Here is a 26,684-nt window from a genome sequence, read left to right on the forward strand (position 1 = left end):
CGGTATAAGAACAAAAAACTACCGGTGGCAGTACGTTAATAATAATAATTGGTTTTTGTGGGGAAAGGAAATGGCGCAGTATCTGTCTCATATATCGCTGGACACCTGAACCGCCGTAAGGGAAGCGTTAAAGTAGGGAGTGAAAGGAAGAAAGAGGTGCCGTAGTGGAGAGCTCCGGAATATTTTAGACCACCTGGGGATCTTTAACGTGCACTGACATCGCACAGCACACGGGCGCCTTAGCGTTTTTCCTCCATAAAAACGCAGCCGCCGCGGTCGGGTTCGAACCCGGGAACTCCGGATCAGTAGTCGAGCGCCCTAACCACTGAGCCACCGCGGCGGGGAACGTTGCAGTTTTCAAAAATGCGACAACGGTTACACCTGAATGGAGGCGGAGTTCAAATTCAAAATACTAGCGGCGAGGCGAGATGGGAGTCGATCCTGACTTTACACACCTGAAATAAGCCTGGCGTTGCGGATGCACAATATTGCTTCCGGAAAAAATGCACAGATGAAAAATTATACGCTAGATGATTACGATTTGTAATCATATTAATACATAAAAGAAAGCGGGTTATATAAACAAAGGAATGAAAAATCAGTTCCCCTTCCACGGGCACAAAGAAAAGTAAGCTGAGTATTATAAAATGTGCATGTCAAAATTCTTGATCAAACAATGCGTCACTACTTTAGACGCAGGGACCTTGGGAGGGTATCTGAATTGCAGCTTTAAATACCTCCGGTATCGCGCATCAGGAAGACACTTTTTGTGAAAACTTTTTCATATGAATGGACTAGTAGTCTGCCCTACTAAAGAAAAAATAGCGCTGACCGCCGTCATTTATATGATCCTCTCAGCAATTATATATCACGGATGAACGGGATTGGGCTTCAAAACGCGAACGAAAGAGCGCCGACCGAAAGTTAAAAACGGAACTTATCTTGGCAACAAATCCGCAAAATCCACGTCCTGTCCCTTTCTATAAGAAATCAGATATTTCGGAGGGCAGTTAAAATACAAAATAACAGGCGAAATTTTAGGATTTTAATAAAAGAACCTACGTGTGCTATGCGATGTCAGTGCACGTTAAAGATCCCCTGGTGGTCGAAATTATTCCGGAGACCTCCACTACGGCACCTCTTTCGTCTTTCATTCCCACCTTCCTCCCTTTCCTTACGGCGTGGTTCTGGTGTTTACTGAGATATGTGAGGTAATTTACTGCGCAATTTCCTTTCCTGAAAAACCCATTTTCAACCAAGAAATAATAATAATATTGATAATAATTGTTTTTTTTGGAAAGGAAATGGCGCAGTATCTGTCTCATACATCGTTGGACACCTGAACCGCGCCGTATGGGAAGGGATAAAGGAGGGAGTGAAAGAAGAAAGGAACAAAGAGGTGCCGTAGTGGAGGGCTCCGGAATAATTTCGACCACCTGGGGATCTTTAACGTGCACTGACATAGCGGGAAGTGCCGTTCTTAGCATGCCTTTGTGCAAAGGTGTGGCACCATGATAATAGTACGATGGGGTGCAATAATGTGATGTTTTCCAGAATAAAGCAAAAATGGAAGCGTCTTTCATTATTGTCTGTACTTGAGTCTTACTTGTCCTATATCGTTGCACCACGGCACCAGTTTTAAGCTGAACGAATTGACTCATGCCAACAAAAGATTACATCTGAGGAGTAGGTTTTTCAAACAGTGATAATAAATGACTATATACTCATGTTTTCTGTTTTTTCAGTTTTGAGAAAGAGTGTCGGTAAGTAGTCTGTCACACAGCAATACATAAATAAAGCCCATGCTCTAATAGCCCATGTTCAGCCTTGGTACGCTAAGCCTGACGTACCTTTGCCAATACTAAACCTTCATCATATCATTTTCTTGCACTGCCGACAGATGGCGGCATAGATACTAAAGAGAATTTTAGCGCCATTCTTTAAAAAACCTGTCCTTTAGTGATTTAAATACCACTACAAACAGTTGCTGCAACACGTGGTGCACACCGGTGTATACGTCACTTAATTATATGGAAACATGAAGTAACAATTTCTGGTCGGGTCGCAGCTAACGAGAAATTCACTTTTGTTTTCTGTGTAGTTAAAGAGAAAAATGGCGTGTTGTCGGTGCTGCCAAAATAGGAGACCTTTGCCCTAATAACGCAACATTCGCGTAATGCAGCCGGTGGGGAACAGACGCGTAAGTACAATCGAAAACAATAAAAAGATTAATGTAAAATTTTCAAGTTGCTAAACTTTTTTTCATTTCATTCCTTCTTTCAGCTCTGAGTAAGCAGATACTTCATTTCTCTATTCCGTGTCAGAACCCATTTGACGGGCAAATAAAAACACCCAGCTATAAAAATAAACACCAGCTATATCTCTGCTCGTATATCAAAATCAGTTGTGACCGGTAATCTGTAGCATTTCTATGGAGTGGAGAGGATGATAACCAAACGAGAGTTTACGGAAGCTGGTACGAATATAGGCCGATTTTCGCGAATCTGATCGCCTGGTAAGCACGACTGCTGCGAGCATTTTTTGCCACCCAACGCATCTTCCTTTTTTACGCCTGTAAAAAATTCCAGGGGTGCACTTAAGTCTGCTTAGGCGCAGTAATGCGAAAGCATTTCTCTTACTGCGCGTCCGCCATCTCGCCTCCGTCATCTTAGTGTTCCTGTATATGCTCCGCTCCCTGCGGTAACATATACAAGAACGCTACGCCATCTGCTGGATGCACGCCGTACATTGCTAGAGGGGGTTTCAGTGGGTGGCGTATGCAGCTGAGATTCGAGACTGGCTCGTTCCGGCCACTATAGGTAACTATTGTAATCCGGCGCATCAGTAAAGCAAATGCCGGACACCTGTGTACCGTGATAGGCTAGTACTGCGATTATCGGTGATTGCTTCTGGTGCACATACAAGTGGCTTCTAAATTCGGCCTAAGATTTGCTGACAAGTAGGCGTAAAGGTTCATTTCCAGTTGCCGTGGAAGAGTATTATGAGCTTTTCCAGCAAAATTATGATGTGATGCGCCATGTGTTTTGCTTAGAAATGAATGCAAAAACATCCATTTTCGAGAAAATTAATTAATTTCCTCGAAACTATTTAATTTCGAAATTATTTAATTCGAGAAAATTAACTAAATAATTAAAATTGATGCTGCGTAAAAATTGTATCATGGTAATTCGTGGTTCTAGTGATTTACGACTCACTAGTCTCTGATCAGCGGTGACGAGTTAATGAAATCATTGGAATCAATTGACTAATTAAAGAAATGAAAAATAAAAAATTGAAAAAACGGGGTTCAAAGGTTTCAAATGAGCAGAATGAAAAGCCAAAACTTTATTATGCTAAGTAAAAAAATTTAGAGTGTAATTGGTAAATTAATTAAAACAACTGAAAAAATTAAAAATGCGTTCAACGGTGTCAAACTGCTCAAAATGAAAAGCCTTACCCACTACACTATCGCGTCATATCATTCAGGCGGAGCTTAAGTGTAGTCTCCAATTTTTATCCTCGCTTGCCGTCAAAGCTCAAAGACACCCTACTCCTCCGCTCTTGCTTATTATTCTCTACTCAGTCCAGCGGGCAGTCAGAATAAAATAGAATGGGACAAAAAAGAGCTGATAAATAGGCGCCGGCCCAGGTTTGTAATGACGGCGCTTGCATACAGACGTTTTCAATACAATTCATCAAGCTGGCTACTGACTGGGCAATGCCTGGCCACTTTCAAATCGATTGTCCCAAGCAGCGCATACAAATATCGGAAATTCATGGCCTCACTTTGGTTCCTTGTAGCACTAACATATGCCAACACATTTCCAATACTGGGCTTATTACGCGTGCCGTTAGAGAAGTTACACCATGAGCTTCTTTGTGCGTTATGTATAGAGAGTGCCGAGCTGGAATGGGTGAATGACACCTATATGATTGGAGGCATAGATCTGCTAAAAGATGTCGCATGGTCACGGGGAAAGTTCACCCAGCTTTCTTGAATCTGTGAATGGGAAAAGTCATTAAATCAGGATTTGTGGTCTCCGTGAAGTATATGCGGATAACGATTGCGGCCGTATTTCTGTGTACGATCTCTACAATATTTTCATGCCGATTGTACGCTTCAGAATGCGTTGCAGTTTTTTCAAACTGTCGCGAATTGTTTGTTTTCCTGACACACACAGGCAAATGAGTGTAATAAGAATCACTGCTATGCCTGTGTTCATACAGAGCACCAAAGACTGTACGAGGTGTTTCAGCATCATCCCTGTGATGGTCTGGTGGGTTCATAGAGTTCCTTACTATCAACTAGAGGGAAAGCTGGCGGCGCTGCACCTGAGCCACCATGGGCGCTCAAAGCATCATGGGGCGATTAGCTACTTGGTGCGGGACAGTCGTTTTTTTTTTATGAACAGAGTGTGGCGTTACTGAGATGTCTCCTTCCGTCCACGGCGCAGACCACTTTGGCGCAAACGTAGTGCGCAAAAGCCATAGCAGAGAATACGTAATAACACACGACGCCAATAAAAGGTTTTTGGTTTCTGAAGTGCCATTAAAAAACCTCTTAAAATGTTGAAGCGACAAAATCTTTTTTCAAAAACACATTTTTTTTAAAAAGTGCCTGTTAAGCCCGAAATGTTGTCTTTTGTTGTCTGCAATACTTGGCCAATAGGAGGGCAAGCCATCGCTTATTTTGGGCAAACTTTATATTTACATGCTTTTCTCCTCGTTTGTTGCAATTTATAGACAGGATATTTATGTTAGGACATTCTTGATTATCGAACAACGTTTGTTTTTTTTTTCATTATTTTTTGGCCAAAAGTTGTAGTTCTGCAGTCGGTAGCTCTCTGCTCCATGATGCTTAGAGCGCCCATGGTGGCTCAGGTGGTCTCGAGGAAGCTCCATGCAAGCTCCCATAGGCGAGCGCCAGCTTCCCCTCTAGTTACAGTAAGAAACTGTATGGGTGGGCGGGAACGACTGCTTTGGTTTTGTTGCCCCTTCGCCACGGTTTTGCTAGCCATATGTGTCGTAATCACGAGCTAGAGAATCGAAAGTATTTCCTGTTATTGTATGTGCTGAATTAAGGAAGGGGGGGGGGGGGAGGGTATAGCGATCATGTTGCAATGACTTCCCCTCCGGGAACACATCCTCAAGTCATTCCTTGCCGAAAAAGACAACTGAAAACTTTCTGTTGCCTCAACAGATTTTGCTGTAGTATTTTGAGACCAGACAACAGAAATTCTTGTAACAGGATTTTCTGTAGTATTTCGAAGTCTCCTGTCGTAACGACAAAGCCAGTTCTGTCGCAACAACAGACAGCTGCGCTACATTGCAGGAAAATCTGTCATAACGACAAGACAACAAAAATTTCTGTTCTATTTTGGGACCGGCGATCTCGTATTTTTTTTTTTTACCTAAGGTTCTGCGTGTAGCCATCACTGATATAATGAAAAGCGCATCAGCAGCAGCTCTCATTGTAACGCTCATCTTTGTGCGGGTTCGGGCACTGAACACAAATTCAGTGTCAAACTTCGGTGCTCACTTCACTGACGGAGCTAAGCTGTATTATTACGATATGGCAGAGCGGCAGAGAATAGATGGTCATCTACTTGTTAGAGACAATTTTGCTCAGTGTGTTTGGGAGAATGACGAAATGAGCTTCTCAGGCTCCCAGTGAAGCATACATTACGCTTACCTAGCACTGAAATCAATTAATAAATTACCGGCGGCAAAGGAAAACAGTAGAGCACCTTTATTTCAATGTGAACTTGCGTTAGCACTTCTGCGGCAATATCGTGGTCGATGTTTACTCTAGTTGGGGTCTCATTGCAGCAGACGAAAGGTGTGTTGAGTACTACTTAAACGTAAAGCAATACAAAGGTTACGCGAATTGGTATACATCCCAGCGCGTTTAGCCGTCAGAAAAAGAAAAATGACATGCATGTGCAGGCCCCCCCCCCCCCCCCCCCCAGCACAGTGTGCAACTTTCAACCGCATTCTCTCGAATGCATTGCATGTGCTCACTTTGCTGCATCTCGTACAAGTTTTGATCATAAAACGACGCTTGCTAAACCAATAATTCTCGTTGTGAGCAATGTTTTTCGTGCTGTTTTGTTTTGATTTTTACGGACTGGGCTGTTTTTCTCAACAGCGCAGAAAGACATCACCGAGGCGATCAAGGCTCGGCCCGAACCGACCACTGATGACGTTCATGCACGTGACTTGATTCCTACAGGTACTCATCTATTACTTATACGACTTACAACTTGTGGACTTCCTAGATGTAATGAGTTTTTGATAGGTGTCACTACCTACCTCTCTAACCAGATATGCATGACCCACATCTGACCCTCTTATTCCTTGTTCACATAAGCAGGCTAGCCCATGTCGCCCACCTAACAGACAACCGTACAAATAGCGGCTCGTCGCTACCAGTGTTCACAATGGCAAGCGTGACCTATCAATCGCCATACCCAAAGGCCAGCGTACTACACAAAATGATTCAGGTTTTTGTAACTGTAAGCAAGAGGCGCGTTTGAAAAGAGTGACGTATCATTTCCGATACGTCATTCCTTTGTTCAGCGGGTTAGCTGCACTATAGGAGGCACGTATTTTAGGCTCCAGGTGCAGCGACTCTAGGCACTCTGACACAGCATCGCTGTTCCTGATTCACTGAAAATAGGTTTTAATCGTCTGCGTTCTTTAGCGAGAGGTGATGAGGCCACATTAACCAGTATATCTATGATAAGTTAGAGATGAACCAATAATGCAGACTTTGGTGTGTTATTTTTGCAACATCGATTATCCTGTGGCTACTGAACACACACAGTTACACACACTCACGCGAGAAGCACAGTGCGCGCAAGTGTGTTATATTCATGTAATTTCTTCCCATAAGCTGCGCCTTCTTCAAGGCCAGGAAATCTGGAGCAGCGCTTCTAGTCATACCCAAAATTCTCGACAAAAGCACATTTGAGCGGGAAACAGGTTATGAACACATATTTTTTTCATATAATGCAAAATTTTAGCATAACAATCAATATATGTGCACACCACCCGATGACAGTCTAGCATGGTATTTTTTTTTTGCTATTAACGTTTTTGCTATCGTCAAAACCGCCCCCCCCCCCCCCCCGTTTTTTGTGACAGTCTTACCTGCTCGATGCGATCAAATGAAACAAGTTAAACGAAAGATTTTGTTAGACATCAGAAGAATGGACCGTTACCTTCAATATTTCCATAGCAGTATCTCACAATTTTTCAGTATTCCAAATTTTTGGCAGAGAATGTTGGACATGTATGGCAGTCACCACGTGTTTCATTGCATCCAGCGTCGAAGTTTTTTAGTGCGGTAAAGCATTAAACATTTTTATAAGTCGCATTCTGCAGCGCGTAGAATAAGTAAGCCAGCAGTACCAACATTTTCGCGCCAGTTCACGTGAAGTTTTCGTTTTCTCTCAATCACAAACTAAAATATTCCCATTCAATTACACGGTGTTCGCCAATGGCGGCCAACAGATGGCACCAGTTGCGGATGTCCATGATAGATTTCTACAGGAAATCTATCGAGAAAATAAAGTTTAAATAACATGGGAAGGGATTAAGAGTACGACAACTGTCGAGGTACAAAAGGATTAATGCAAGGTTGTCCTCTATCACCGATGCTGTTTATGCTTTATATGATAAGTATGGAAAGAAGGCTACAAGGAAGCAATCTAGGTCATGATCTGTCATACAGATCAGGTGTAAAGGTCGTTGAGCAACGACTACCGGATTTAATGTATGAGGACGATATTGTACTGTTGGCAGTTAGCCAGCAAGATTTGCAAACTCTGTTTTTTTTTGTTGTTGTGGAGACGAAGGAGACAGTTAGGGTTTCAGTTTTAGCGCAACTAAGTCGGGCGTGATGATTTTCAACGGTACAACCGATCAGGAGCTTACAAGGCAATAAAATACCCCGAGTGGCCGAATACAAATATCTCGAGGTATGGGTAAACGAAGGGCAGATGTACACGGAAAAGCACGAGCAGTCTCCCATGGCAAAAGGGCGAAGAGATGCCGGGGTAATGAAATATAGGGCATTGTAAGGGTACAACAGGTATGAAGTACTAAGAGGTATTTGGAAAGGAATAATGGTCCCAGGGCTTACTTTCGGTAATGTGGTTCTGTGCTTAAGGGCGGAAGTTCAGTCGAAATTAGAAGTAAATCAGAGAGCTGTTGGAAGAGTAGCACTAGGTACCCACGGGAAAACCACAAACGAAGCAGTACAGGGGGATATGGGCTGGGCATCGTTCGAAGCACGCGAAGCTCGGTGTAAAATACTTTGTGAACGCCTCAGGAAATTGGACGATAACAGGTGGGCAGCTAAGGTCTTTAAATACCTATACAGAAAGAGCGTTGACTCACACTGGCGGAAAAGAACTAGGAAGCTAACCAGTAACTATGCAGGACACAAGGACGGAGAATGGAAGGGCTTTAAACAACAGGCAGAAAATGTGGAAGGTAAAAATCGAATAAATTCAATGAAAAATAAGCATAGTGTAGAACTATATCGATGCTGGAAACAACAGCTCAGGAAGGAAGCGTTTTGTGATAACTCAAGAGGCAGTGCCCTACTCTTTGAAGCTAGATCAAGGTGTCTTAGAACGCGCAGCTACAAAAAGAAATTTAACGAAGAAGATGGCACATGTGCTGTGCGTGGTAAATCGGTAATGGAAACAATAGAAGACCTCACACTTAAACGTGATGGTGTCCATCCGGATGTCGATGCAGGCATAGTCACTCGTCCTGAGGCGCTAGGGTTTAGAGATAACAATGGTCATGTAAATAAACCTGTGGTGGAAATTAGCAGAAATCTATTGGAAGATTGGTGCCTCAAAAGCAGAGAGGTGACATAGGGTTAGAAGTGTAGCAAGGCGTATTTAAAGAAAATGGCGGGATTTTAATAGCATCTAACAACACAGTTAATCAAAAATAAAGAAAAAAAATTGAGCATGGTGGCAACTGCCATCCCCCGTTTCAAAGGGGACGCTCTTACGTTCCATCCATCCATCCATCTATCCCATTCATCCATCCATCCATCCATCCATCCATCCATCCATCCATCCATTCATCCATCCGTCCGTCCGTCCGTCCGTCCGTCCGTCCGTCCGTCCGTCCGTCCGTCCGTCCGTCCATCCATCCATCCATCCATCCATCCATTCGTCCGTCCGTCCGTCCGTCCGTCCGTCCGTCCGTCCATCCATCCATCCATCCATCATCCATGCATCCATCCGTCCGTCCGTCCGTCCGTCCGTCCGTCCGTCCATCCATCCATCCATCCATCCATCCATCCATCCATCCATCCATCCATCCATCCATCCATCCATCCATCCATCCATCCATCCATCCATCCATCCATGATAACCTAAAGTACTGGCTGCTGGCACTGTCTGCCCCGCAAAAATATCCGGCCTTTTTTCTGCGCCTTTATTTGGCTTATCGAACTTCGTTCTTCTTTTCACTTAGCCATAAAAATGTCATGTAAGTATTTCTAACTTTTTCGCTGCCCTAGCACCCCGCCACAACGTGCGCAAAAATGGACAGACGACCCATTGCATGCTAAGAGTTCGCTAAAAAGTGAAAACACAGTTTGCAGAAATGCAAACAGAAATGAACAGCTGTGTGAAAGTGTTGTTCGTAATAGTGAGGCACTACCTTATTCAGAAAAATATAGAACACTTGTTTTGATTCCTAAAGAAACTTGTAGAGCGAAAAACAAGTTTTCTTCGTATCTTCTCTGTTACTTTCACCGTTTTGTTTCCGTCACAGTGAGACACAAATCCCTCTGTAAGTAAACATTGTTTCTGATTAAAAAAAAAAGTGGCATGCTCTGGTAACGATCTTGTCACTGTTGGAATCGGTGCGTGTGTCTGCGACAGTGCCGCTTTTACTTTGTGGCAAACAGCAAATGTCCAGGAGAAATTGCCGTGTTTCGAATTTCGAATTTCAGCCCCACGCGATGAGGAGAAAAATCCACCAGAACCGCGCGGTGAGTCTGTACATAACATTCGGCTCTGCCTTGATCTGTAATGTTATTGACGTCACTTCATTTAAAGCCATCAACAGCTTCAAACGCCTCCGCATTTCCAACACGTGACGTAATTAGGTCTACATGTGAATTTCGTTTTACTTGTCTGCAGATGAGACGGTGCAGAAAGGGCAGGCTGCCGAAGAAGACGTCAAAGAAAAGGAGGAACTAGTAGAAGCAGAAGAAGCCAAGGTCACACCAGGTACATCACTGCAGCACACGCCAATGTTTGTGCTCCAGCAAGCGCTGATTGTTTTGCAGACAAATATCGCTTAAATGATGCCCCGCAGTTTCCGGACAAGTTCGCTCTTATTAACTCCAATTGCGAGTACAACGTCCTAATTCCGATAATAATAATATTAGTAATAATTGGTTTTTGGGGGAAAGGAAATGGCGCAGTATATGTCTCATATATCGTTGGACACTTTAACCGCGCCGTAAGGGAAATGATAAAGGAGTGAGTGAAAGAAGAAAGGAAGAAATAGGTGCCGTAGTGGAGGGCTCCGGAATAATTTCGACCACCTGGGGATATTTAACGTGCACTGACATCGCACAGCACACGGGCGCCTTAGCGTTTTGCCTCCATAAAAACGCAACCGCCGCGGTCGGGTTCGAGCCCGGGAACTCCGGATCAGTAGTCGAGCGCCCTAACCACTGGGCCACCGCGGCGATCCACTTACAAAAACAGCTGCGTCGGACTGTGTTTCGCGTAATTTAAAGATTTGCTTTGACATGTGTAGTCATCTCTTCCCATTTGGTAAGTTTTTTATTATTTTATATGCAAAACAAAAGCACACAAAAACTCTTTGGCCCGCATTTATTACACCTAATTAAGGGTCCAAATGCAAAAACAATACAGTAGCAACGGTAAACCTTAGAGATATACAAAACGGCACGAAGCCGACACAAACACTTCAAACCTATCCGTGTAAATAATTTACTGCGACAACAGACAAAAATGAGCTAACAAACGCAAGAAATGAAGTCCCACATTCTTGCAGAGTCAGGAAGGAGGTTTCTATGAGGCTGCCAAAAAAAGGTTCGGATTTACGTCTTTGAAGATGTTTCTTCATGTCCGTAAACTGTTATATTCTAGAAAGCTTTGCTACCTCAAAAGCTTTTTTGGGTATTATTCGGAGTGCGCGATTGGCAGCATATTTTTTCATGTCTCAGTGTGACCAGAGGGCCAATTTGTAGCACCTGACCTGTACAGTGCGTAACTAAGAACGACAAGCAAAATCATGTAAAACCACAAATACGCAGATTATTATACAAATTTGCGCCGTGATGTTTTTGAACTGCATTAGGTTATGCCTTCGACGTATTCTTTTTACGGTCTTAACTGCAGGTTGTCGTAAATTTTTCTCAGATAACAAGGCCATTACCTTTTCCTGTCTTTGGTAAACATTGTGATGCTCTTTCTACCTAAGCGTTAATATATGTTCTAGCATTAGACATGTTTTCATAATATTAGCTAATGCGCTTCGAGCCGGAAGCTCTTACACACTTGCACAATAACTGGCGTTAACTAGCTTGCTATTTAATCTGTTTTTCTTTGCATTTCGAGTTGTTATTAGAATTCTCGTTCTTCTTCCAATTCTTTCTTTTTTTATGTATGCAGCTTTCTTCTTATGCTCATAAAATTTAATTTTGGTGCTCATTATCATATTTTGTGTGAATACATCAGTGTGCCTTTGGTGTGAAGTTTTGCAGTGAAACAGTACAAGTGTGTTTTTCAATACTTTGTTTTCTACTTGTGTTTTTATGTTTTTGAAGTCAGAAGAATGTTTCTACATTCCCCAATCCTCATATAATTCCTTATTTATGAGACCTTTAAATTACGTAAATAAAGAAACAAATCAGCGCGCCAAACTCAGGCATGTTAGTGCGTTCAGAAAAGTTTAGACTAGGTTTTACATGAGTAATATCAATTAAGCCCAACCAAGCTTGTTTCTCTTTTTAACCACGAACCGTTCTTATTTAACTGTACTTCGCAGTAACACGCACAAGCGACGCACGAAACCATCTACGAAGTGGGAACGCTATGCGCCTATTTGGATTCTTCTTGTGAGCAACACTGGCCAAAATTGGGCAGCTGTTTTTACGAGCGGCGTGCTTTCGCACTGTGGTCGCGAAGTTGGCTAAGTACAGAACTTTGCAAGAATATTCAAGACAGTTGACAAGTGAAGTGCATGAAAAGATCACGTGAGTGGCGGAAGAGGGACCTCAAGCAGTGTGCATACCCCCACACGCACATGTCAGAGATTGAGGTACACCAGCTTTCTCCAGAGACAAAGAGACCGAACATTTACTGCGCGTAAATTGAAGACACAGATGTTCAACAAGGTTCAATCTCCGGTCACTTTCAATAGTCCTAAATGAATATGACCGGCAGGAGGATCACTGCAGTCGTTCAGAGATTGAGGTACACCAGATTGAGGTACACCAGAGGTACCCATTGACAAAGAAACCGAACATTTACTGCGCGTAAATTGAAGACACAGATGCTCAACAAGGTTTAATGTCCGGTCACTTTCAATGGTCCTAAACGAATATGACCGGCAGGAGGATCACTGCAGTCGTTCAGAGATTGAGGTACACCAGATTGAGGTACACCAGAGGTACCCATTGACAAAGAAACCGAACATTTACTGCGCGTAAATTGAAGACACAGATGCTCAACAAGGTTTAATGTCCGGTCACTTTCAATAGTCCTAAATGAATATGACTGGCAGGAGGATCACTGCAGTCGTTCAGATATTGAGGTACACCAGAGGTACCCATTGACAAAGAAACCGAACGTTTACTACGCGTAAATTGAAGACAACAGATGCTCAACAAGGTTCAATGTCCGGTCACTTTCAATACTCCTAAACGAATATGTCTGGCAGGAGGATCACTGCAGTCGTTCAGAGATTGAGGTACACCAGATTGAGGTACACCAGAGGTACCCATTGACAAAGAAACCGAACGTTTACTGCGCGTAAATTGAAGACAACAGATGCTCAACAAGGTTCAATGTCCGGTCACTTTCAATACTCCTAAATGAATATGTCTGGCAGGAGGATACTGCAGTCGTTCAGAGATTGAGGTACACCAGATTGAGGTACATTAGAAGTACCCAGAGACAAAGAAACCGAACATTTACTGCGCGTAAATTGAAGACACAGATGCTAAACAAGGTCTAATGTCCGGTCACTTTCAATACTCCTAAATGAATATGACTGGCAAGAGGATCATTGAAGTCGTTCAGAGATTGAGGTACACCAGATTGAGGTACACCAGAGGTACCCATTGACAAAGTAAACCGAACATTTACTGCACGTAAATTGAAGACACAGATGCTCAACGAGGTTTAATGTCCGGTCACTTTCAATAGTCCTAAATGAATATGACTGGCAGGAGGAACATTGAAGTCGTTCAGAGATTCAGGTACACCAGATTGAGGTACACCAGAGGTACCCATTGACTGAAGAAACTGAACATTTACTGCGCGTAAACTGAAGACACAGATGCTAAACAAGGTTTAATGTCCGGTCACTTTCAATACTCCTAAATGAATATGACTGGCAGGAGGATCATTGAAGTCGTTCAGAGATTGAGGTACACCAGATTGAGGTACACCAGAGGTACCCATTGACAAAGTAAACCGAACATTTACTGCGCGTAAATTGAAGACACAGATGCTCAACAAGGTTCAATGTCCGGTCACTTTCAATGGCCCTAAATTAATATGACTGGCAGGAGGATCATTGAAGTCCTTCCATAGAGCCATAAGAACCTGAAAATTAGATTGCGGCCTTAAAATTCTTTATTGCGTAGGATTTCCTATCTCATGCTGAGTGTGCGTAGATCTGTGACACTGAGGTTGGGACGCGATTAATCCAAGGACTGTACCTGGCTATTTAAACCACAAAATTTACAGCAGCCCAGCTGTTAGATGATCAAGAAAGGGGGAAGTATGAGCAATTAATTTAACCGGTGAGATCGAAGGGAACTCTACAGTGGGCCGCTACAACACTTCGTACCCATCGGCGGCCATATTTCGATTAAAGCGAAATGTTAAGAGGCACGTGTACTGTCTGATGTCACTACACGTTAAAGAACCTCATGTGGTTCAAGTTATCCGTAGCACTCCACTACGATTCCCCTCATAGCCTGAGTCGCTTTGGAAAGTTGAACAGCATAAAACCATAAACTTCCTACCGGGCGGGGAAGGTTGGCGGTGCTAGAGAAATGCGCTAATCCTCATCAATAGCTATTTCAAAGCGTAATTGTTGAAGAGGCTTTGATGGTACTAATCCACGGTGATTCAATTCAATTCAATTCTTTATTCACCAGAAAACTGGACGGTCTCCAGGGCTAAAAGGTGCTGCCTACAACTTGACTGGGGCCCTGGAGCCGTTTACAAAGCGGCAGCAGACATTGGTGGCAGAGTACGCTAACATTAATTACAAACACTGACCGCTGAGCTACCGTGGCGACAGGTTAATGCCGCAGCACAAGCGATGCGCATGTTCAGTGGAGATGTTGGGGTCAGACTCTTAGCGCGCCATGCTCAATGTCGTCTTGAGGGGCACGAAAATACAGCACACATGTGCAACGTTCTTGGACGAAAAATTTGAATATTGGGAAACTGTAAGGCACTGGTATAAAAACATTGAAGGTAATGGTCCATTCTTCCGATATGTAGCAACATCTTTCTTTTATGATGTTTCCATCGCTCGCATCGAGCAGTTAAGACTGCCATAAAAAACCGATGAGGAATGCTTTTGACAATAGCAAAATCGTTAATACCAAAAACATCCAAGCCTGTCGTCGGGAGATCAGCGGGTATATGACTGATATAGTGAAATCTTACATTATATGAAAAAAATTGCGTTCATAGAACTCTTTCCTGTTCTAAAATGCTTCTGTCCAGAATTGTTGAGTGCGGAGAGAACATGCAAAATAAACAAGTCTGCACTAGGCCAGTCTTCCTCGGTGGCTTGTCCATGCCTCACTGGCCCAGCTCTCGAGTACTTGACCACTCGTGCAATTACTTGCAACTTCCAGCCCAGATAGCAAGCCGACGAAAACAAGTGCTGCTGCTGGTTGCGTCATGCTTGGCGGGCATCTGCCTGGTGTCCGGCGTGGTCTTCGTGGTCATGAAACTGATCAAGAAAAGGACGACACTCGAGAACCTCGCCTGTACCACGTCGGAGTGCCACAAGGTGACTTCGGCCTCCGAGCGACACGTTTTCACCCAAGCAGCACAGGTAGTCGACCCAATATTGGAAATGGATTGTTTCACTCTGCTCATTTGTAGGACCGGTATTTGCCAATGTTGTCCAATATTGGTCCGATTAGCTGTGCTGCTGGGGCAACCGTGTGTGTGCTGCTGCAGTGCGCCCCGCTCCTCACCACTTCACTGCTCCAATGAGGGCATTGCAGAGAATGTCACGTTGTGTGCGTCGTGCGTCACAGTGTCGCGATTTGATTGGCGTCACTCTGCGCTCTCCTGCAAGCGCGCGGCTTTCGAATCACTCGAAAAGTGGCCCAAATTAGTCCAGCCACAGCGGCGAGGTTAATCGGTCTTTAAAAAATTCTAAAAACAGATATGGCTATTACTAATGGACGGCTACAAATCTCTAATCCCAATCAGGTGGCTATGAGTAATAGTTAAGAAGTAAACTATTAGACTTTAGTTAATCACTTCACTAGTTAACATGATTCGCCTGTTTTTTTTCTCCGCCAACACTGAAATTACTATGGCGCAAAAAGCTTCTCGTTACCTCAAAAGCCATATTTTTAAAAGTTGTTGATGCCCTTCCCTGAAACGCCTGGTATGTAACATATACCTGGGCAAGTTTCCAACCAGAGGGGCAGGTTACCACCTGCCAGAAGCAGACTTCAGACAAACACACAACGGCTAAGTTCGGGGAACGGCCACTATAAGTGCTAGCGCACTAAGAAACGAAAGATCGTCATCATCATGCGTAGAACTGAGCCCAGCTGGACGTCTTATACGCAGTTTGATTACAGGCAGTAAAGTTCGTGGAGAGCTTCACCGACAAGACCGTGAAGCCATGCGACGACCTCTACCGTCACGTGTGCGGCCGCTGGCTGCGCAAGGTTTCAAAGCCAACCAGCTTCATGGCCGACGTAGCTCGCAACTTCAGCGTCCTCCGTGCCACGTCAGTTGCATCCTATGAGAAGCGTTCCAGCGAGAACGAAGCCGTACTCGAGGCCGTCTCCAAGTACGTGTAGATTCTAAGCGCTTGTGCATTTATTTGTTTACCTATGTATTTACTTTGCATGCATACTTTTACATAGCTGCTTTACTTACTTTATATTAACTTAACGAAAATGTAACATTAACAGACAAGACAATGGAAAAGAGCAGCTCATTATGACATACTTGACAGAAGCCAACGGTCACCAAAACCAAGGATCATAGGGGATGCTGTTTTTTTTTTTCAATTTATGGTGTTCATCAATGAGAGATTAATAGGGTAATTATTTTTAAAATAATTTATTAGAAATCAAAATAAAAACAACCACATGACGCCGATGGGGTCCGGCGGCATGTTTGTGCGAAAAATCCACGAAAAAATCCCCAGAGAAGACACCTAGGCGGGCCACCTAGGTCACATGCCCTTTGGGTTCATCACAGCATGCCCAACGGAATGTCAGCAAACTGCCTACCGTGGCCGGTGGAAGTTTAATTAATGACTGGTATCGAAGGGTTTCTCAGGAAGAGCAATGGGGGTCGCACAAGCCCCACCGGTGGCAGCACCTGTCACAGCAGGATAGAGACGAAAATCTTAACCGCTGCATAACTGCGCCAGAAGTGGTATGATGACTTCCAAGGACCTATGAATGTCAAGTAGAGAACGATCAATTCCGCATCAATGGGCCTTAACCCACTAAAGCTATCGAGTCATACCCTTAAGGGGGGGGGGGGGGGGGGGGGGGCTTAAATATGTCCTCAGTGTTTTTTTTTTCTATTCCCACAGGTATTACCGTTCCTGCAACCAATACTTCAGCGGAAAGCAAGACGTCTCTGATATTGTGACTCAGTTCCTCAGGGTAAGCCTTTTAATGCGTTTTACTTATGATGCAGCAGAATTTAATTTCATCTAACGGTCAAGTAAAGTCTGTTCTTTATCATTGAAGAAATTGGCCGTCGCGCTCCCCACATTCTAGAAGGACTACTTCGGTTAAGCCAGAACACTGTGGTCTATTCGTGCTCCACTTTCCTTGGGGAGGAGGGTTCTGTTAATTTTGGAGCAATCTACCTGTTCAAAAGGAGCGCGAACGGCAACGTCATAGGATGCGCTGCGAGGAGGAACGCTGCGAGAAGCACGAATGCCAGCAGAAAGGTAGTGTGTGTCGCCTATAGTCGCCATATATTTCGGCACCATTTGGGGTGGTTCACTTCCCAAGCAGCAGAGGTAATAAGCCCAATATTGGAAATGAATGGCATAACATTGATCATTTATAGGACCAGCCTTTGCCAGCACATTTCCAATATTGGGCCGGTTATCTGTTCTGATTGGACCACCACCCCTCACGAACATTTCTCGCCTTCGATTACTCACACTGACAAGGGATAACTCATCAATCACAATCACATGCCCTCACCATCCCGGGGTCTTACTTATGTTTACCTCTGCAGCCACTCATTTGCGAAGACCTCCGTCTAAGAGGCCTTTTTCTTGTAGTGGACATAAGCCATCTGACGCTGGGATTCTAATTTTTGCAGCACTCACATTTATTCTGTCGCTCAAACCATCTCCTCACATTTGCAACAGGCAATGTATCACATGATGGGCTATGATGTAGGGGCTCATATTGGCCCAATGTAGGCAGCATACATTGAATTAGTTTTAGTTGCGCGAACTCGAGACCACGTCGGCCCAATGTCGGCAGCCTATATGGGACTAATATGAGTTATGTAACTGGGGCCCACATCGGCCTAATGCGGGTTGCACTCCAGTCTCCACAATCGGTTCTATAATCGACCTATGTGGGAAGCCCACGAGGGCAACACTCGGTTGGCACGTGCGTAAGCCCATCGAACACCGAGTTGGAACCAGTGCGTTTTCTGCAGTGTAGAGCCCGATTTAGGTTTGCTAGTAGATTCTGCATAGGATACCAACGGAATTTTCTGAGGGACTACCTCAGATTCAGTTCCCACGTGAGACACACGAGGGCGCTACACGTGTGTGAACTGGGATTACACTGATCGGTTACATATCGGCTCAACGTCGGCGGCCCATCTGAAGTTTCGTAGTATGTCCGGCATTGGGGCATATAGTCCGGCATATAGTCAATCGGGGCCGGCCACCCCAAGCTAATGTAGGATTTAGTGCGGGCAGCCCACATTGCCCCGGCGACGTTGGGTATTATGGGTAGTATATGTCTAGTAGACCAGGTCATCTCCGTAGTGTGCCAAATTTATTCCCGGGCATGCTGTGGTCAGTTTGCTGAATTTACGTTATGTGAGGGCAGGAAACTTGTAATTTTTTAGTGAAATATAGATGCTTAAAATTATTATTTAAATTACCTATAACTGTAATCTGACCAAGTTCTGGTATTTCTTAACCAATTCGTAACTTAGGAATGCATACACAATTACGTGTAGGCGCTCCAGTTTCTTCAACCCTGGTACGGCCGGAGAGGCACCAACAAAAGTTTTCTATGAGTAGCTCCAATTGGGTTTGGCGAAGTTTTTCCTACATACTAAAGGGAACCTTCGCGCTCAATTTGCCCTGCAGCGTCCGACAAAGGGCCGATGTGAGCCGCATTCAGGAACGCCCGCTTTCAAGCCACACCAAGACCTATGTGGGACCAACAATTGTTTGGCTTGGGATTCCCGGTTTAGGCTTGCCGTGTTTTTTTTTTTTTTCACATAAAGCTCATATTTACGTTGAATATACATTCAAATACCCGACAGGGGTTCGGTGTCGGCAGCGTGAAGGCATGCACGCTTTCGATCCCTGTTGCAGCTGATGTACGACCAACATTTAGCGCAGGCAGCGTACTTTGGGCTAACCGCTGTGTTACCTGCATGAACCTACATTTACATTACATCTGCCCTCAAGTACCAATCAAGGTAGTGATATGGGCTGGATATAGGAACGTGGGCTGTGTTAGCCTTTTCTGTACCAATACTGGACCAATGTAAGATCAACATATTGTGCACAGGCGCCGATTGAGGCAAATGAGAGGCTGCCCGAGCCCCAATTTCGCAAATGGGGAAAACAGAGTCCCGCAGTTCTTTTCTACCTGACTCGATTTCCTAAAAGCATCTCAGGCAATATATGTTACCATGTATAGTGAACGTATGTTTCTTATATTGGATTCCCTGTTTCCTTCCTCATTTAAAGGTTGTGTTAATGAACTGCTGCTTTTTTTATTATTTTCGTTGTGCTGTTGCGTTAAGATGTGGGCAGCCGAATATTGCGGGAAACTTGCGCTAAATGCAAACGTGGCGCCACACTGTGGAATAGCACGCAACTACGCTAAAATCGCGCACTGGTTTGAACTGGTTGCTGACCGTTACAGTGTTGCCATCCCAAGGAAGTCCGTTTTTGATGTCATCCCTCTTACCATTATCAACAGCAGCGGTAGTAACAGGATCAAACTGTAAAAATAAAACAAGATGACGTCACAGCTAACTAATGGATACCAAAATAAAGCGAATAATTTGTGCAAAAGACCACAGGTTCCTTTGTAGACAAGACCCTGCGTTCACTTTCTAACCTGGCACTTTCTTTTTTTTTTTCATCAGCACCTAAATATAACTCCGACGACGTGGCTACAGTGGGAGAACGAGCACCCAGTGTTCAAGGAACTTGTCCGACTCTCGGTGGTCTACCAGCTGCCCAGCTTCTTTCTCGTGAGCATCGAACAGAACGCAGGCAATGCAACGTGGACAATCTACCATGGCAAGGCATTCTTACATCGCATCTCGGACGGCAGCCTTGTCGAGATCGCCGGCCGAAACTCCACCGATTATTTCCGTAAAGTGCTCAAGACGATCGGTGAGGCCCATGCCACGGACTGGACCATGAAGACTATCATGGAAATCGACAATAGGACGTTCATGGAGGACATCAGGAACGATTCCGACGCCGTCACCCAAACGCAGCTATTTGGCGAGCTTGTCTGCGACAATTTCCCTCCGAAGGTCTGGCTGGGGACGCTGAACTCTATTCCGGGCGAAAAACCTCAGGCGAACGAAAACACGACGGTGTACGCGCCATCCTTCTCGAAGACTTGCCAGGACCTCAACAGGGCGCTCAGGAACCCAAACTCCAGGATCCGTACGCTCTACGCGCTCGCGCTCATTGCCGCCGAGGTTTTGAGGTTCGACTACCAACTCTCCGCCGAAGACGTTCCGGACGTGACGAAGCTGGCAGCCATGTGTTACGAGGCGACGCGGTTCGCCTTCGAGGACATCTGGGTGCAGGTCATGAGCTCGTTTCTGTCGATGACCAAGGACTCCGAGACGTCGATAAGCGATTATTTTCAGTACATTATCCATGGTATATCGAAGTACACCTCATGGATGGATGAAGTAGATCGTACGACGGTGGAGAAGATGCTCAGCTCTTTCAAACTGCTGAGCTTCAGCACGGGAGTGCTGAGCGACGAGCAGCTGCGCTGTAGTCGATACGATCGCGAGACAGACGTCTCGAGCGACGACTTCGTCCTCAACCGTGTCCGGGTCTACAACCGCATCGTGGGACAGTGCTCCGGAAGGAAAAGCTCGTTTCCGGCGAGCAATTTGAAAGAATTGCAAGTATGCATCATTTTAATCGACATCCGAGTTCAGGCTTCTGCACATGGCCAACAATTCTGGACAAAAGCATTTTTGAACGCGAAAAAGTTTATGAGCGCATTTTTTTCATAATTGTAAGATTTCATTACAACAATCAATATCAATCAATAAGATCTTCCTTCGGCAGGCTTGCCTTAGCAACTTAGCTGAAGAAAAGTGCATAGTCGGTTCCTAGGTTGCGCGTCTCTAAACGTAAGAACAGCTTCTCGCTATAGAAACCCTTGATTCATTGGTAATGCATTCACGCTGAGACGGCTACACCCCATCGTTCCCTTCACCGCCCACATGCAGAAAAGAAAATAACTTCTTTCAGCTAGATCTTAAGGCATACTGACGGGTCTGAAGACGAGGCATTGAAGATTAGCTGGTATTTGTTGGTAATGGTTAGAATGAGGCCAAGGAGATGAAGACACAGACAAGAAAGCGACGTGATGGATGCCATGACATCAGGACACGTTTGGTTGGATTTAGGCTATGATGGACGCCGTAGTGAAGGGCTCCGGATAAATTCGTGCACCTAGAGTTCTTTAGTGTGCACTGTCTTCGCCCAGTATACGGGCCTCCGTTCGATGCGACCACTGCGGTCGGGATCGAACTCGCGTCTTCCGGGTCAGCAGCCGAGCACCATAATCACTCAGCCGCCATGGACATCAGGGCATGTGTTGCCCCTGTCTTCGGTCTCTGTTTCCATGGCGTGGTTAGAATAGCAATGGATTCGCACCAACTACCCCGATTCAGGTATCTTACATGTTTCAACTTTTGTGTGCAGGGCACGGGGCTTGTGGTGGACGCGGCCTCCAAGCTCGTCGTGATTCCGCACATGTTTGGCTTTCCGCCCGTTTACTATGAAAAGCTCGAAGAGCAGTACATCAACTTCGCTCTACCGGGAGCGCTTCTGGCTCGCCAGATCTTCCGCGTGGTCCACAACGGCACGGCTTGGAGGAAGCGCACGGTGGAGAAGGTGCAGGGAGCCCGCAAGTGCTATTCGGAGCGCTCCTCTAAGTTTCATAATGCGCTGGACGACGAACAGTTCAAGGAGGTCTTCAGCACTTGGCAGGTACTTAAAGCAATGTAAAAAAAAAACGCATTTTACTAAAGAGGGCGTCACTCTAGCGTGAACGCCTCCTGGCTTCTCTTCCTGTTACTACCCTGCTGGACTGAGCCATGCCCGGGGTCGTATCTATGAGCCATACCGAGAAAAATATGTACTCTTAGCGGTGAAAACTTGTACAATGCCACACACCATAAAAGGAGTCGACATTAGCATTGAGCCCTTAATTTCCTGAACAGATAGGTAAAAAAGCACTCATATTTTAGCAGAAAAAAGAATCAAATAAGCCTGTGCTATTGACACTGGGAATCCCCCCAGAAATCCGGTGACAGCTTTGCTTGGCAGGGAAGAGAAAGCTACAGGAGCGGAGCGTCTGTAACTCTGTCAATCCGCGAGTACTTCCGCTGCGAGTACTTCGGCAGTTAAGTTGTTTGTTGGGCGTTTGCTTCGCTCCGTGACTGGCGTAGCTGGCGCCATCTATGGGTACTTATTTAAACGAACGTGTGTAAACAGCTCGCTGCAATCAGAAACTGCTCTTGCCACTACACACTAACGTTGAAAATGTGTAGTTTATGCTAGAAATGTGTCTTAAATAACTCGCTTTCTAATACTCTTCAGTGCCCCCTTTCTGACAAATTCAGAATACTGGCCTTCTGTGTCTTCTTTCTGGCACAGCTCTTCAGAATGCTCATGGGATGCTTTTCAGAGGCCTCCACTATTTGTGCACTGCTTTTGTGCCCACAATGGCTTACTGTTGGCTGCTTACTTATTGCTGCTGAGCAATTTGCCTCATGGGTGAATGGCCTGAAGAGGTCTGCGTTCTTTTTCTCGTGCAGGCAGTCAGGGCTGCCTTCAGCGCCAAGTTGACCTTCGACCAGCGCAGCGACGGCTACGAGGCTTCTAATGTGGAGGCCACCGACGCGATATTCTTCAAACGAACCTGCCTCTCCCTCTGCGCTTCGGTTTTAGCGCCTCGAGGGATAAATTCGCTGAGCGGCCGTGCGGCCCATGCCGCCTGCCTGTTCGCAGTGGGCACCATGCCACAGTTCCACGCTGCCTTCAAGTGCAAGGCAAACGATGCGATGTCCCCTCTCCTCAGGTGTACCCTTAGCTGATCTCGACGCCATCTCTCGGAAGTGCGGTCAACAATAATAGTTCACTGATTGCACGCGTTTGGAAACGTTCGTTTCACGCGATATGTGTAAAGAAGAAATCAGCTTCATTTATTTACTTATTCATTCAGATGATACCTACATAGCCTCAAGGGAATTATTGTAAGGGGGGTGCGGGGACATTACAAGCAGTATTTTACAAGATACTTTGCTTAAAACACATAACGAAAAGAAATATGTGAAAGACAGCAGAAAAAAAACACTACTGAGGTATACGCAAGCGTACAATTGTTTATGCACTTTCGATGAACTGGGCTGTTTTTCCCTGTTCTATGGCTATGTCCCTGTTCCCGTGACGAAAATGTGTGTTTGAAAAGCACGGCGATATTTTTTCCGTGTGGTCGTTGTGTTACATCTAGACGACTCTTCGCTGTTGTTTACTACAAAGTGATGTCTTTCTGGTTTTGTAAATACGATATTTTTGTTACAATTGTCGCCCTCGCTAGGTTTCTGCTTGCGTATGTGCTAGCTCACGATTGAACTTTGTGGACTCAGGACCTGTAATATGTCCATACGGCGTGATCCCGCTACGCATTTTTGTGCGCAAACACGAATTGTTCATCATGAATATCGCTTTCGATTTCTGTCTTTTCTTGTAAATATTTTTTTTTACAAATATTGCCCTCACTAGATTTCTGCTTGCATTTGTGGTGCCAGCTCACGATGGAACTTATTGGACTCAGGACGTGCAGTATGTCCGTAGGGCGTGATACCCCTGCGCGCTGTTGGGTGCCAATACGATTTGTTCATCATGAATATCGCTTTTGATTTCTGTCGTTGAACATGATAGCGCATGTGAATCGTCTCAGTGATGTGGAGTAGATGGCTGAGTTTCTGGTCCATGTCCATCTTTCCCAGAGTTGATGTGTGTCTTTTACCAGTAAACATAGCCGTTTCACCAGAGCTGTTGCACTCTGCTTAGGGCGGAACCTGTATATTAGTTTACGTCAGGGGAGTTTATTCGACTACCACTCGAAGTAGGTGTCATTAGAAAGAATTAAAGTAGAGGACCCAAACTTAGGGGACCCTGTGCGCGCTGAGTATACGGTGGCCTTGCGGGCCGTGCTCGCACATGTCCAACATTCTCGGACAAAAATTTTGGAATACTGAAAAATTAAAGGTACTGTAAAGGGGATATTTAAGGTAATGGTGCATCCTTCCGGAGAGTAGCAATATCTTTCTTTTAGAGTTTTTCCGTCGCTCGCATCGAGCAGTTAAGACTGCCGTAGAAAACCAGTGGGGAACGCTTTAGATTATATCAAGAAGGTTAATAGCAAAAAAAAAAATGCAAGCCTGCCGACGGGGGATCTGCGGATATATTGATTGTTACCGTATATGAAAAAATTACGCTCGTAAACTCTCTCCCGTTCAAAGATGTTTTTGTACAGAATTGTATGCTGCCTCAACTGAATTAGTGTCTGAATTGCACCTCAAATGCGTTAGCCGCACACAGGGTCATTCCGGCTGAAAAGAGCAACTAAAAAAATGTGAATCTCCCAAATACTTCATTTACACCTTCATTTACACCAGCATAAAGTATTACGTGCAACTCAGTAGTTTCTAACCATACGTTTTCAAGTGAGTATCAACACTGGGCATTCTACGCCTTCTGATGTAAGCTATCCCCATGGCAACCAGTCAACGCGTATTCGTTAGGCCTAGCAGTTGTCCAAATCAAGATGCAATATTAAAATTTGCCGCGTTTTAGTGCTGAAATAATGTGATCCGGTTATCTTGAGGCAAAAACCTTCTGCACCATTCATGCGCCACGAATTCCAGAGACTATGACGCTGCAACGACAAATTTGGACGGACGCCGCCATGTTGGCCAACCCTATCCGTGGTTAGCCATGCGCGCTATTTTGCCACTTTTGGGTTAACTTAGCCCGCAAACCGAAAGATCCAAATTGCGTTCTGTGCATTCGTAATAGCGCATCGATATCCCCTTAAAACATAGAATCACCGTAAGATAAAATCATCTTAATTATTGTCGCGATGATTTCTTTATCATCTACCAGAGGCAAAATGAGCTTCACGGCGAAGAATTGATTTTGTACATGGCACTTATACATCCCAGGCCGCTGTCAGCCGTGGACTGATAGCCACCTAGCACGGATCGTCTGCATTCTGCCTTTTCTGACGAATTAAATGTTTTCCAATCCAATATACATCCCGAAGTATATGGGATAAAATGACAAAAGGTGCAACTGGTTAATCCGGTCCGCACTCGGCCGGGCATCCTATGCCCTTCACCTATCGTTAGAGTATAGAGCAACAAATGTGGCCAGAGGCTCTTGTTCTAACGGCGCAGTGCATTAATCAGTCGCTGCTTTGGAGCAGCGTAGTTGTGCTGAACAGAGATTCCTCCGCCTAGTGCAAGTGAAGTGACTCAGGCTACGAGGGACACCGTATTGGAGGACTCCGGATAATATCGACCACCTGGGGCTGTTTAACGTGCAATGACATGGCACAGTACACGGGCCTCTAGCATTTTGCTTCCATGGAAATGCGACCGCCTCATTTTCGCGTCAGTGATTCCCGCACATAGCTATCCGATGGTAAGGGAGATAGTCGAGGCTTACCATATTGGTAAGGGTGGTTTTTTTGTATGTCAGCAAACCGTCATTATAACTCGACAACCACGAAGTTGAGTTTTTGGAGGGTGCCTTTGCGGAGTTGGTCTCGATCAGTGTTGATATAAATGTATGCAAGTGTGTAATAAAGTTTAGTTGGAAGTCGGCTCTCGTGTTGTCTGGTTTTTTGTTTGTCCTCGTCTTGCGCGCTGTTATCTTAATCTCATACGCCCTCCTAACTTTTTGCCGCCCCCTGCTACGCTTGCTTTCTCTTGGAATCCACTCCGTTACCCTTAAGGACCAGCGGTTATGTTGCCTTCACATCACGTGCCCTGCCCAAGCCCATTACTTCCTCTTGATTTCGACTATGATGTCATTAACCCGTGTTTGTTCCCTCACCCACTCCACCCGCTTCTGGTCTCTTAACGTTACACCTATCATTTTTCTTTCCATAGCCCGCTGCGTTGTCCTTAAGCTGTACCCTTTTCGTTAGCCTCCACATTTCTGCCCCTTAGGTGAGTACCGGCAAGATAAAAGTGTTGTATACTTTTCTCTTGAGGGGTATTGGTAAATTGCCGTTCATGATCATGAGAGAAACTGCCATATGCTCTCCACCCCATTCTTATTCTTCGTATTATCCGCACTTAGCTTTTGACCCGACTTTTTCCGGAACGCGATCTTCTGTACAGCGCATGCGCATATGTAGAAGAATTGGTAGCGAGGTGCTGGAAGTGGTAAAAGAATATGTCTGTTAGGGAAGGTAGTGACCGCTGATCCGGATCATGAGAAGGAAATAACTAGAAGAATAAGAATCGCGCGTTGCAGGCCTGCTCAGATAATGAAAAGCAAGTTACCAATATCCCTCAAGAGAAAAGTTTACAACAGCTGTATCTTACCGGTACTCACCTACGGGGCAGAAACGTGGAGGCAGCGAAAAGGGTTCAGCTTAAGTTAAGTACAACGCAGCGATCCATGGAAAGAAAAATGATAGG

The 26,684-nt window shown here is 44.9% G+C and overlaps 1 protein-coding gene across 1 annotated transcript; it reads left to right on the forward strand.

The window, feature by feature from the left end:
* Window positions 1-4,900: 4,900 nt before the first annotated feature.
* On the forward strand, window positions 4,901-23,896 carry LOC144103605 (membrane metallo-endopeptidase-like 1). The gene is made up of 11 exons (XM_077636277.1): window positions 4,901-4,916; window positions 6,149-6,232; window positions 9,808-9,825; window positions 9,989-10,027; window positions 10,179-10,268; window positions 15,122-15,279; window positions 16,091-16,305; window positions 17,065-17,137; window positions 19,845-20,858; window positions 21,667-21,954; window positions 22,785-23,896. The coding sequence occupies exons 1-11, from the start codon at window positions 4,901-4,903 to the stop codon at window positions 23,061-23,063; spliced, it is 2,274 nt and encodes a 757-aa protein (XP_077492403.1). The 3' UTR covers window positions 23,064-23,896.
* The last annotated feature ends 2,788 nt before the right edge of the window (window positions 23,897-26,684 follow it).

This window comes from Amblyomma americanum, chromosome 9, assembly GCF_052857255.1.
Source record: "Amblyomma americanum isolate KBUSLIRL-KWMA chromosome 9, ASM5285725v1, whole genome shotgun sequence".
NCBI lineage: Eukaryota > Metazoa > Arthropoda > Arachnida > Ixodida > Ixodidae > Amblyomma > Amblyomma americanum.

What these genes read in the sequence shown, in the direction of transcription:
- LOC144103605 (XM_077636277.1), top strand. An exon ending in GTACTCGAGGCCGTCTCCAA is followed by an intron (nt 16,306 to 17,064) that starts GTACGTGTAGAT and finishes CTATTCCCACAG; the next exon opens with GTATTACCGTTCCTGCAACC. An exon ending in AGGTCTTCAGCACTTGGCAG is followed by an intron (nt 21,955 to 22,784) that starts GTACTTAAAGCA and finishes TTTCTCGTGCAG; the next exon opens with GCAGTCAGGGCTGCCTTCAG.